At 46.6% G+C, this 12880-nt stretch overlaps 1 protein-coding gene and 1 long non-coding RNA gene across 2 annotated transcripts; one reads left to right on the top strand and one right to left on the bottom strand.

Moving 5' to 3' along the window:
* Positions 1 to 1471: 1471 nt before the first annotated feature.
* LOC135912399 (uncharacterized) lies at positions 1472 to 4428 on the top strand. Its single transcript, XM_065444854.2, has 4 exons — positions 1472 to 1790; positions 2376 to 2522; positions 2790 to 2864; positions 3127 to 4428. The coding sequence occupies exons 1-4, from the start codon at positions 1589 to 1591 to the stop codon at positions 4236 to 4238; spliced, it is 1536 nt and encodes a 511-aa protein (XP_065300926.1). The 5' UTR covers positions 1472 to 1588; the 3' UTR covers positions 4239 to 4428.
* Positions 4429 to 7655: 3227 nt separating this feature from the next.
* On the bottom strand, positions 7656 to 9019 carry LOC135912400 (uncharacterized). The gene is made up of 3 exons (XR_011515327.1): positions 8895 to 9019; positions 8141 to 8256; positions 7656 to 7712 (listed from the first exon to the last, which is right to left on the bottom strand). It is a non-coding gene; the product is annotated as an uncharacterized lncRNA (long non-coding RNA).
* Between the last annotated feature and the right edge of the window lie 3861 nt (positions 9020 to 12880).

Here is a 12880-nt window from a genome sequence, read left to right as displayed (position 1 = left end):
CTAATAAATCTTTCGCCAAGTGTCGACAGACGTCGTTTTTATATACATTAGAGAGGTTTAGCATGTCCGGTATGCGGATAAACGCAGTTGGGGCGTTAGGGCGGAGCTATAAAGGGGAGCGTCTTGCAGGGTGCATCCACCTGGCGGCGTAAAGCTAAAACTGACAAAATCAGCTAATATTGCTGTAACCAAGTCTATTCTACTTCGCTGCTGGTGTAAGTTATCGGCACTGGCTTAACTGTGTTGCTGCCAAAAATTTATAACCGCAGCAAAGTAAAATACACTTGGTTACTGCAATATTAGCTGTTTTTGTCTGTTTGAGCTTTGCGCCACCAGGTGGCAGCACCATGCAGGCCGCTCTAGTTCATGGCTCCGCCCCATCGCCCCAGCCTGCGTTTACCCGTTTACAGGACGCTGTAAACCTCTCTATTAACCGCTTCTAATAAAAAGAGTTTAATGTACTTTACTTCATGTGCTTCATATCATATTTTATGACATGATAATGCAGCAACGATCAGACGTTGGTGGTGCTTCGAGCGCATGCGACCTCATTGCGGTTTGCGTTTGGGGCCGCTAACCTATAACACGTTTCTGCTTGCGTACGCAAACGCAAACGCACCCAAGCGCTTGGGGCCCCAACGCCTTGCGTCCCCAATACTAAAACTCTCTACTAAAACTCTCTAGTCCTACGTGCCCCAACGCTAACACCCGCAAAGCTCTTTGGGGCCCCAAACTATTGGGGCCCCTATTCTAAAACTCCCTATTACTTCATTCTAGCGCCCTCTCCATCCTCACCATGTACATCATAAACAGCAGCGGGGATAAAGGGCACCCCTGCCTCAGTCCCTTGTTGATATGAACTTTCTCCGCGCTCCTCATCCCTTCCCATTCAACGCAAACAGTATTTTCTAGGTAAATCTCTATCAAAAGCTGTATACAATCGTTACCTAAGCCTTCCCCTTCCAGAATATCCCACAAAATGCTGCGGTCTACGTTGTCGTTCCTGTTGTACAGCGCCACCTGTGGTCACATACTTTAGTTCACGACGCCACCGCTACGCTTATTTCCGTAGCACTGTGGAAGGTACAGTTTCCCTTCTCTAAATTTGTATAGGTGTTCTGTGACAATACTTCCAAGCAGCGCCGCGCCGGATCGCCCAAGCCAGAGAGGGGGAAAGGCTCTCCGCGCGCCCCGTCCTCCTCACCCGATGAAAAGGTCTATATGAGAACTGCCTCTTCTCCTCCCTCTTATTCTCCTATTCTTTTCTTCTCTACAGTTCTGCCTGCGTCCCCTCTGGCCTCGCAAGTTAGTAGAAAGGGAAGCGCTGCAGTTTCTGCACCATGTTTCCCGCCACACCTGCATCGTATTCTGCCTTCATCCTTGCTTTCGCCAGCCAAGCCAACCCCGTGGCAATCCGCCTTTTGCGACGCCGAACTGCGCATGCGCAGTGCCCTAGCGGCTGAGGAGCGAAGCGATTTGGCAGGCGCTAGAGCAGACGGCGGACGGCCGGGGCATTCTCAGCTGCGCTATTCTCGCTGCCGCGCGCACGGCAGGCCTTCCTAACATATTGACATCGAAATTTGGCGCGATGCCAATGTCGTGTGTCGCGTACGGCTGCAGTTCACGTGACAGTCCCAGCAGGACAGTGCGGTTTTTCCGATTTCCGTCGGTAAAACGAGATCGACAGCGCCGTGAAGCCTGGATTAGGGCTGTGAAGCGGCGAGATGCGCAAGGGCGTCCATGGCAGCCGTCAGCAGCATCTCGACTCTGCGGGAAGCACTTTGTGACAGGTATGCATCCACATACGTAGTTCTCTGTTTTTGTCGTTACTGACTCATACGAATAATCTCGAGAAAGACGCAAATGTGTTTGAGCTAGCGAAACAAACGATCTCTTGCTCGCGCGAGCCGGCCGAGTGAAACGCGGTGCTTTATTTTTTTTTAAATTCTTTTTTGTCGTCATCTCTGTGCGGCCGCCGCGTTGTGCTTTACTTTGTTTTTTTTGCTGTCATCTCTGTGCGGCCGCCGCTAGAACGCCGTCTTTAGCAACTTTACACCGTGCACACTTTTACTACTTCATAAGCGTTCAGCGAGTGCTCGTGATGTCGGCGTAGTTATCTGTTGGAGCCAAGCGCGCCTGCACTGCCGGGCAAAACGGCGTGCACTGTTTAAGTAGCTGATGGTGCTAGTTAGCAATCGCTGCTATTTGTCGTTTCATCATTCTTGTCGACACCGAGTATAGTAATATTTCTTGAAGAAAGCTTATGTTCGTTTAGCGAATAGCGATGTAGTACGGTTTGTACTATGGCTCATTTTCCCGTGCTGCGCTTTCTGGAGTCGAGTGGCGCGTCTTATTGTGTAACGGACACATTCCAGGGGCACCTTCACTGTCACCCAGACATCCGGACTTCATACCGACGCTGTTCGTGTATACAGACCAGTTCAGAAAGAAGGACGCGGTCGACCGCCATGTTCGTACCGCGGCGCGTTCCAAGAGGAAAACAGGCGCTCCACCAACAGCAGGTATCACCGGTTCCGGGCATACTGGCCATTTTCTGGCATTTTTGTAGGTGTACATATACTTTATGTGGGTAAAACACGTATGCAAACTGACATTCTGTTGGCCTCCCCATTGCCTGTGTATGTACGCCAAGCACTATGGCACACTATAAAGGAATATATGCAGTGGTGAAACGTGATATTTGCCCTAAGAACTACACTTCATGCCCTATCCGAGTCATGCGTTTTTGTGTGTACTCATACTATTTTATTACTCACTTTACGTCACAGGTACAGAGGTTTCAGGTCAAGGAGGAACTTGTAAAGGTCTCAGTGATGGGGAACCAGACACGTCCTGTGTTCAGGGTGAGCAGTGGCTTTTGAACTAATGGCAAGCACACTGTCACATTATGCAGCTGGAAATGTTTTCTGAGGCTCACCTTATGTTGCTCATTGCGAGTCTTGCACGTTTGCGACATATGAATTATCCATAATTTGCTTTCAGGTGACCAGGTCATTAGAGTAGTGCACTCCGCACAAAGTGCGAATGCTCAGAGTAAATGTCAGTGTTCAATGAATTGTCTAAAGCAATAGCGTCACTTTATTGCATTTGTTGATGCAAATGCAGGTGCAGACTCTACATTCGACGAGGAAGGAGCAGCTGATGCACTCTTGCTGCTTGCAACATCCCCAATGCTCACTGAGCCACAGGAGGTCCTAGAGCCAACGCCCTTAAGCAGAGAGGAGAACACTGACCACCTATTAACTGAAAATGTGGCATTACAACGGAAAGTCAGGGATCTAGAACTGCAATGCAGAAAGCTAAAACGCTGCGCGTTTTCTGTGGATACTATTCACAAATCGTCTTTTAAGTTTTATACAGGACTGCAAAGTAAGGAACAGTTTGAAGCACTCTTTAAGCACATTGAAAAAAATGCAGAACGCATGGTTTATTGGGATGGAGGAAAAACACAAGCAAAGGAAAGACAGCTCTCCAAGCGCGAAGAACTTTTCATGGTGCTGTATAGGCTCAGGACTGGTGTTTGTGCCAAGGAAGTGGCTCGAATCTTTGGAATTTCTCAGTCATGCCTTAGTCGCATCTTTTGTACATGGGTAATTTTTCTCGATAAAGAGCTCTCAGCATTGACAAGGTTTCCCACATTAGCAGAGATCAAAAGGCACATGCCAATGGCATTCAGTGACTTCTCAAACACTAGAGTCATCCTTGATTGCACAGAGGTGAGAATCCAAAGACCTTCAAAACTACAGGCACAGAGGCATACTTTCTCCTCGTACAAGCATTATAACACGTTCAAAGCACTTGTTGGGGTAACACCAGATGGCTACGTTTCATTTGTGCCAGATTTGTGGGGTGGGCATGTTAGTGATAGCGAAGTTGTCGAAAAATCGGGCCTACTGGGTTTATTAGATGCGGGGGACGGTGTGATGGTCGACAAAGGCTTTAGGTTGGAGGGAGTTTTTCCACCATCTATTCAAATCCACATGCCACCATTTAAAATGGGGAACCAATTGTCAGCTAGTGACGTGATTGCCACCCGAAAAATAGCTGGCGCTAGGATCCATGTTGAGCGAGTCATAAGACGTATCAAAGAATTTCATTTTTTAGACAAACCACTGCCAATCAACATGCTCGACATTATTGACAGCATTTTTAGGACTTGCGCCTTTTTGTGCAATTTTCTACAGCCAATCATTTCAATCAATAATGAGAACAAGTAGCCAGCTCGCACATCTCTACTTCAAATGAGCCTCCTTTACCATGCTTATGACCAGAAGAGACCAGACTGTGTAACAACAGTGTACTCTCATACTATATCACGTGTACTTACGACGACGCTGTCTACTGTGCTACCTTCTGAGGAAATTTGTATTTTCCATCTCTAAATAAATGATACTGCTTTTTCAGTTATCTTCCATGTACACTGCACGTTTATTTTGTTATGTCTATAGACGTAACGGCTATAGTTATCACCAATGCTACACAATTTGCTTAGGCCATGCTATTTCTTTTCATTTTGCCATAGAAAACAAAATACTTCGAAACAGTTTAGCCGAGCTACGAGCCGAGTTTGAAGCTTTTAAGCGCACGGCAAACAACAGCACATCACAGGAACCCATACAAATTGCGGACCACACTTCCAAATCACCACCACAAACATCACTGCAACAAAGTACCGCCTCCAGCACTCATTCGTTAACGCTGCAACAGTTAGCACAAAACATGTAACTAATGTTCGCAGAGCTACACAAACACCACACAATTCTTTTAAACATTGAGGCAGTTAGCCGACCAATCCGCTCCATGTGCCAGGTTGGATTTGCGGCCTGTCCAATCGTTGACTCGAGAACAACTGCTCTGCTGTCCACCGAGAGGGCCTGTATAGCTGCAAAAAAAAACAGTATTGTTAATTTATAGGTTTAGAATCCGTTTTACAAGTCGTACAGCAAGCATTACATTGTATTAAAGCAATCAGAAGTAGCATGACGTCAACAAAGCATCACTTGTCATGGCAATGTTGAGCTATTTGGTGGGGATTCATCGTGGAAGGAAGTAAGGGGTGCAAACATGGACACAAGAGAACCAGACAACACAAACACTGCAGATAGGAGCTAAGTGTACTAGAAATGAAGCTTAAAATGAGAGAAAGTTCAGCTAGTTGGTAGCGAATCGCACTAAAAGAAAGTAACGCATGCAAACATGGATACAAGAGAACCAAACTAAGTAAATGCCATGTTGTCTAGTTCTCTTGTTGGTGTTTGCACGCCTTACTTTCTTTTATGTTGAATCACTTGTCAGAAACTTAATACCATTAGGTTAGCTTTTATTTACTCCTACAAAGAAACCCCTACAGGCCTACTCAAAGAGGCTAAAGTACTTAGGTTGTGTCAAATGACACAACTGCATATTGCAACGATTAAAATGTAGGTAGATACTAATCTACAAAATTGTACAGCTTACTTTCACAGTGACATAAGAATTTTTCTGCAGCTTGTAACTTGCATGTGCTCATTATGTTTTATTTTTTTTTTCGCTAATTATGCTGGTCAACATAGCTAAATCGTAGAGTTGGTTCAGTATTGCAAGTATTTAAACATGCCTAAAAACAAGAAGAGCAAGACAAATGTGCATGCTTTCAATTCCATGCTCTGCTAAAACACAGTCAACATATATATATGACAAATGCCGTGCATGAATCCAGGTGATGGACTCATGCTAAAGGAACATCCATTATACATTCCCACAGTGCTTCACAAACATGCCATAGATGAAGCAGATATGTTTGAGGACCCTGTGGGTGCTCACACACATCGAGTTATGCGACAGCCCTGTAAAAGTTAAGAAATGACAAGACACTAAGTCTAAAAGTGACTGCTGCATTATCTGCTGCTCAGTGGGATACTTGTGAAGGTGATGCCCAGAGACATAGGTGGGCATTCTTATATAAATGAGACAGCCTCAGAATGACACGTGCCAAGACAAAAAGTTGCGAAAAAAGTAATAAACAAGGAAGTGGACTTTCTTACCATCAAACCTCTCTTGTATGAGTCTTTGACAGGTCTCACTGTGGATGTCTTCAATGTCTGGGACCAGTGGAGTGTCTGAAGCTTCTGCTGCCACTTCACTGGGACTGTGTTCATCCTGGAATATAGTGCTTTACATTAGACAGCGCAGATAACATGCAAATGTTAGCTTAGTGACTACCTTGAATAGTAGTGCAGCTTGAAATATACGAAGCAGCATAGTAAAGATTTGAGGATTTTGTAAACAGGTCTTTGACAGCATCATATTGCGCCAGTGGTGAGAAGCGCAACAAAATAGGTTCAGATTGTGGTCTCATACCTGGCATGCCTTATTGCGCATGGTTGTTAAACAAGCAAACTCAGTATTGTACTTCTGAATCATTTTTCACATTTTATTTATTCGTACTCTAAATGCCTTCTTTCAGGGTGAGCAAAGAACAGTTTTGAAAGTAAGCAAACTACAAGCTTACTAGCATTAGAAAATTAAAAAAAAACATTCAGATGCAGTGACATGAACTCGTGCTAACATGTGCTGTAAATCAAGAGCAAATGTAAATATGAAAGTGCAATAATGTGCATGTTGCAGAAGGGGATAGAAAAAACTCAAGCCATACGTAGATGTAAACAGTAATCAATGCACATCAGATATGCCAATGCAAGATTTAAAATTCTTTAAAATTAGGTTCAGCAGCTCTGTGTAGAGAAGTTATTCCATTCAGCTATAAAGCATGGTATGAAAAATCAAGGGACACTTAATACACGTAACTAAGGAAACTATGTACAGATAATTTAATAAGACTTGCCCAGCATGCTATACTCACATGCTTTGCTGCATAAGTTGCAGGTGATTGGACAGTCTCGCATGATAATTATGTGAATCACATGTGGCTATAAGAATTTATGAAGCAGGCACTGGGGAGTTCATCACCGACTTGATACCTACAGTATTACAGGAGGCGTCAAAGGTCTTGTCATTTGTAAAGGCACACAGCATTTGAAAGCCCTTAAATGTATCACACTTTGGAATTCACAGTCCCTTACTGCTGTCATGGACAAGACAAGCTATAGAATGGAAGTTGAACAGATGTTTGTGTCAGTTTAACAGTGTGTATGTGCATGAATGCTCTCGCATTATTTCAGTCATCACGAGATAGGTTCTGCCAGAATTTTTAAAATAACTTTGGCTTTAAAGAGGTTTAGTTGCCTCAATTAACCAAGACTTACATCACAGGTTTGCTGCATCATCTCATTGCTAAGCTTGCAGATTGTTTAGTGAGATATAAAAAAGAAAGTCACCGTATATAAACACTACTGACATTAGTGTTATACTGATGCAAACTGTACTTCGCATAAAAGCACAGTAAAAGGGGCTCTCAAACTGTTCCTGTCTGTCGTCACATGCTGATGGAACACTGCTAACTCTTATTTTAACAGATCACAAGCATGCAGAGTTAAGTGTAGCACTTACAAGTGATTCTCCTGAGTTTTCTTTGCTCATATAACGGAGAAGCAGGCAGTTTGCTGCCACCTTTTCGAGATCGGCAGCAAGCAGAGATGGGTCACTCGGTGAGAGCCTTGGCAGTGGATCAAACCGCCGCCTTTTCGCACCTTTATGTTTCCTTGTGTGAAAAGTGATGTCTTGCAGAGGCAGAGGTGGCTCATGCTTTTTGACTGAAAAAAAAAGTTTTGTTTGTACAAGTACAATAACGAAATTTTAAGTGCTTCCTGTGATGTTTAGCCAACGACCACATCCATTGTAAGAAAATTAAATGTTGCAGTTTGGGATTATTTTTTCTCTATGCAGGTCTTGTAGTTAAGAATTTATGAAGCGACACCAATATGTGTTCTTAATATAAACCAGTAGCCTATATTTGTCCACATACCAATACTCATGTACGCTGTAAACAATGTAGCTGTGTGAATGAGTTGATATTCAACAGCTGCTACCACGAATGCAAACTTTACAACACGTTAAATGGTCAACACGGTGCCACAAAGAACCGTTTGCAGAAAGGGGCCGGAAGTGTGATCACAGATTTTTTAGGCACTTTTGCCGCCTCCTATGTTAACTAATGCTTGCTAAGTAGTAGCATTCTTACCTTGGGCAGGAACAATCCAAGCACATGGAACTTCCGTGCACGTTGCCGCATCCTTTTGCGCCAAGTGAATGGCATGAAGGATTAACCCAACAAAATGTTGGCATGTGCCGCTCAGGCTGCAAGAATAAAATGGAAGAGGAGATGAGTTTTCATGCTCAACAGGTATTCATCAAGGAAAAGATGGGATCAAGTGTTTATGAATTCGAAAGAACGGGTTTAAGTTCACGTCACTCAACGTGAAATACATGCGCCAATCTCAGACATGAGCCGCACACCACCACTCGCGCGTTGGCCTTGTAACACCATGTGCACACATTAACAGCATCATTGAACGATGCGATGCGGCTTGTCAGACAGCTATGCCGGCACGAAGTTAGGTACAACTAGCGGTTTTACAGTAAACAGCCAAACTTGGAAGTAATTCTCGTTATATGCCTCTAAATAGTGTACTGTGTGATACCGGCAATCCAAGGCTGTGTACGGTCGCAGACAAGTGCAAATTGGTATGCTGCACGACCGTGTCGATCGGTATACATGCAAATGCGCAAAAACAAGAACTCCCCGCTTTCTTCATTTACAGTATGTGTATTTTTTCAACATTTAAGCAACCGTACCTTTATATAAGCAAACAGCTAGCCCAAAACGGCAGGGCCGGTATAGTTATGAATTCCAAAATTTAACCCATCAGACTTAAATGTCCAGCACGCGGTTCATGCAGGTCGCGCTCCAGATGTAGAATAGAAAGCTTGCTCACCCTGCGGGGCAGAGGCAATGACCAGCCAGGATGGAGCCCGACGCCTTGGAAATCGCGGCGTGCACGATGTAATAGCCGCCTTTCATTGACGGTAGGCAGATACTACGCAAAAGTCCGCACGTGGATTCTGCTGACACATCGTTGTACATGACGTTGCGCACGTATCCTTCTTCTTGGAACATCGTTCCTTTCATTTGCTGTCGCGCGAAGCGCGCTCCGCTCGACACCATGTGTTTTTCGAGCTGCGCTTCCGTGGGTATTTTGACGTTACCGAAGCGCTTTTTCCAGCCGTTCGTCACGCTGAAGAAACCTCCAGGTACAAAGCAGTCACCAGCGGGCTCCATGGCTAGCGGACGGCGAGAAACTGTGCGCACACGTTGTTGCGGTTTTCACTCACACGCTGCTTGCTTGCACACGTGTCTCGCGTGCGGCGGCTGTCTGTCGCGGCGAGAGCGACGCCTGCCAAATCGTTTCTCGTGGCCACCGCACAGTGGCGCCACAATGCATCGCAAAAGGCGGATTCCGGGAACCCAATCCCCTCCTTTCAACGACCACATTTTGACGGTCGTTCTCCCTCGTCGGCCCTCTCCCGACTTCATGCCTCGTATCTGTAGCCTTGCTTTATCTGGCTTTTCACAATTTCCGCCACCCCTTCCTCCTTTCCAACACCAACTGTGCACGGACTTGGCAAGCCAGAATTGCTTCGACAACCAGAGCAACAGGCAGCGACCACGCGAGCTGCACGCGACGACGCAGCCACCATCGCTTATCACGGAGAAAACCAGCGGCACGTCGGCGGAAAGGAGTGTGTGACACCCGTGCGCTAGTCGCTCGTCGTTTGACCTCGCCATGGCCAACTCGAAGTCCGTCAGCCCCCGCGAAGGCGCCGTCACCGCAAGTGAGGAAGATCAGACGACTTCGGAATCGGGGGTGCGCGGCGCCTTCGCTAATCTTTCGTTGCACTCAAATGACGAGAGAAACGCTGCGCGGCTTGCGGGTCTCCGTTTCCAGGCTTCCCAGCAAAGCTGCCCGACTACCTACACCCTCGTCGGTTTTGACGGTTCCTTCGTAGACGGGCGGGACATCACGTTTGTGGAGCCGCTACCGACTTCTTTGGTCTGCGCCCGATGCGGCAAGGTTCCTCCCTACGTCCTAGAGCTTCCCTGCGGCCACGCAATGTGCGTCTCGTGCCGAGTCTGGCATCGGTTTGCTTTACCCCGCCGCGGCGTGTGTCCTCACGACGGGTTCCGGCTCCACGATTGCGACGTCGAGGTGCGCAACTACAGCCTGGAGTACCTGCCGCACCTGCAGGTGTACTGCGTCCACGCGCGGCGCGGCTGCCCCTTCAGGTCCGAGCTGAGCCGTCTGGAAGTTCACTACGACGAGTGCCGCTTCAACTCCGAGACGTGCAACCTCCGTTGAAGGGACGACGTCCCGGTGTACGGCGAGCAGCAGCATTCTGTGTCCTTGCACGCTCTGATGCAGGGTCCGTCAGAACAGAAGACGCGATGAAGCGGCGCCTCCAGGCACGATTGCTGGACCTCTACTTTAGGATGCTGTCCTGTAAGCTGTTAGTGCTACACTTTTATAAAGAAATATGTTCTCTTGCGCTACGCTTCCCTCGAGTGATGATTGCACGCATGTTGTGGTCGGCCGGCGATGGCCTTGAACATCCACGTGCACGAAGTGTTTTGGCATTGGAATTCAGTGTGCAAACCGCTGGGAAGCGTTTTCTTTTCTCGGCGTCATCGGAGTAGATTGAAACAGCGCGCTTATAATTCGTGGGAGTTGAGACATACCAGGAGAGGCGTCTAGGTTAATTTAAGAAAACCACAGATGCACGCAGTCTACCATACTGGTGAAGTCTTCAACCGCCGTCCGAATGTCGGAAATGTGATCGCTATCTCGTAAAAGGCCAAAGTATGTTCATTTTCAGCTGACAAGCTCAGTGCATGCAAGATGTCAGCTCAGAATTACGTCGCTACGTGCCGCGGAAAGAGCTTAAACTTCCGGCTAAACCCCGTTTGCCCTTCTCGTAGGCGCCGCGCTCAAAGACGGAGGGAGGGGGAGGGGTGACGTATATCAGCAAGTTAGCCTATGTACAGTCTAGTGCAAATATGTAGAGACTACGATAGCGGCGAAGAAACTGAGCTTCTAAAATAAAAGCATAAAACTAAAGGTAGCGACATTCCTTCTCGCCCGGCCTCTCCTTCTCCTGATCTCGCGCTTTCCCTCGTTTCTCGCTCTCACAGTTTGGACGTTCGTTCCTGGGTGCACGGGCTTCGCCCATAGAATTACCGAAGGTGAGACATTAAAATTGTTGTTGGGGGATAGCACATGGATATTTAACGGCTTGCTTATTAAAGGAGTACTGACACAAAAATTCGAAGTCGCGTTAACGTGTGAGAACGATTTATGTGCGCACACACACATCGTCTGCAAAATATAAACGGTGAATATAGCTTGGAACATATTTAAAATCAATTTGCAGAAGTGGTCCGAGTTCGTGCGCCCCGCTGCACGCTTAGAATGGGACCCGCTGCAGAGCAGCCAGATTTGCTCGTTTAATTTCGAGCGTGCCTCGTGTAAACGAAAACGGCCGAGCTTAAAGCAGTCCGATGATCTTCCACCAAGAGTACGTACCCCGAAGCCTGATGCTGTCCCGACTTCTGCCTCCCCTTGTGTCCTGCTCCGGAATATGCTTCATTCCCGAAGCGCCCTCGACGAATGCCTCGTTCTACTTGTACCGGTGCTTACGCATATTGACAGCTGTCGCTAGCCGCACTTTCCGAATCGTTGCTTTGTAGTGGATCCAATCAACTGGGCTTGGCCAGGTGGCGACTGCCCCAAGCAGGAAATAGTCGCCACTGGACGACCAAAACAAGGACGGCGATGATGGTGAGGACATCGTAGAACACGTGCAGGAGTAGCACACGACACGAAGCCGACAAGCGCGTTGCCGGGCGCTCGTCCCAGTTTTGTGCGATCACGTGTCCAGCTGTGTTTACCTTCCTGTTTGGCCCTTATTGCTACTTATTGCAGCAGAAAAAACAAAGATCGAAAAATTTTGTCAGTACTGCTTTAAGTGCTGTGCCAGGAGCGACGATGATTGGTCTAGCATCTGATCTATTCTCGTCATTTCATCATGTCACTGGCATACCTGCATACAGGGAAATCGGTCCTACGCCTTTATGACAAACTTTTGCCGCTGGCTCCCAAGCGCAACCATCACAGTGAACCTGTACTTCATCTGTAAACAAAGCGTATACAAGCTTGAAAATTACACATAGTAATGGTTTCCATCAATGAGCATCTTCCCCCTTTGCGCAGTCTTCAAGTCAATATTACTAAAAAAACTTACACGCCACTTCATTCTGCCCAGGCAACGAAGGATAGAAAGCCAAGTCATAACAGTCAAATTCATTTACACTTGGTAATGAAGAGCTTGTTCTCGTAAAATGGATTTGGAGCGCCTAACAAAGCATGGACTGACAAAGCTACGCACACCCAGTACCACAACAATAATGCGTGTGACGTTTTAAGGACGATGTATGACAGCACACAGCCTACGCACTCCATAGCTTCATACATTTGTTGACGATAGCGCAACCAGGAAACTGAACGAACACCAAGAATAGCACTCGGGCATAAGCTTACCCACGTAAGCTTTGTAACCCGTCAACAAAGAAAGAAGCTCCGTTCGTAGAAGTTTGTACCTTCAGTACCTTTAAAATCAATTCTTAAGATAAAATTTGGAGGACGATAATGCTGCGCCTTTAAGAGAAACCTACTGTCCTTAGCTGAACCGTAACGCGTTGGGAAATTTACAAGCTGAGCAAGTTGATTGTTCTGTGTTAGTTCTATGAAGGCCAAGTGAAGTGCCGAAGCGGTCGTCTCTACAGGATAGCGGTCACGCCATACAACTTCAGGCATGTTAAAATCGCCCCCAAGTAGAATAGTTTCCGATGATAAGACCGACAGTGATC

This window comes from Dermacentor albipictus, chromosome 6 (genome assembly GCF_038994185.2).
Source record: "Dermacentor albipictus isolate Rhodes 1998 colony chromosome 6, USDA_Dalb.pri_finalv2, whole genome shotgun sequence".
NCBI lineage: Eukaryota > Metazoa > Arthropoda > Arachnida > Ixodida > Ixodidae > Dermacentor > Dermacentor albipictus.
Note: the sequence above shows the minus strand (reverse complement) of the source record. Positions and strands in the feature narration are given on the sequence as shown.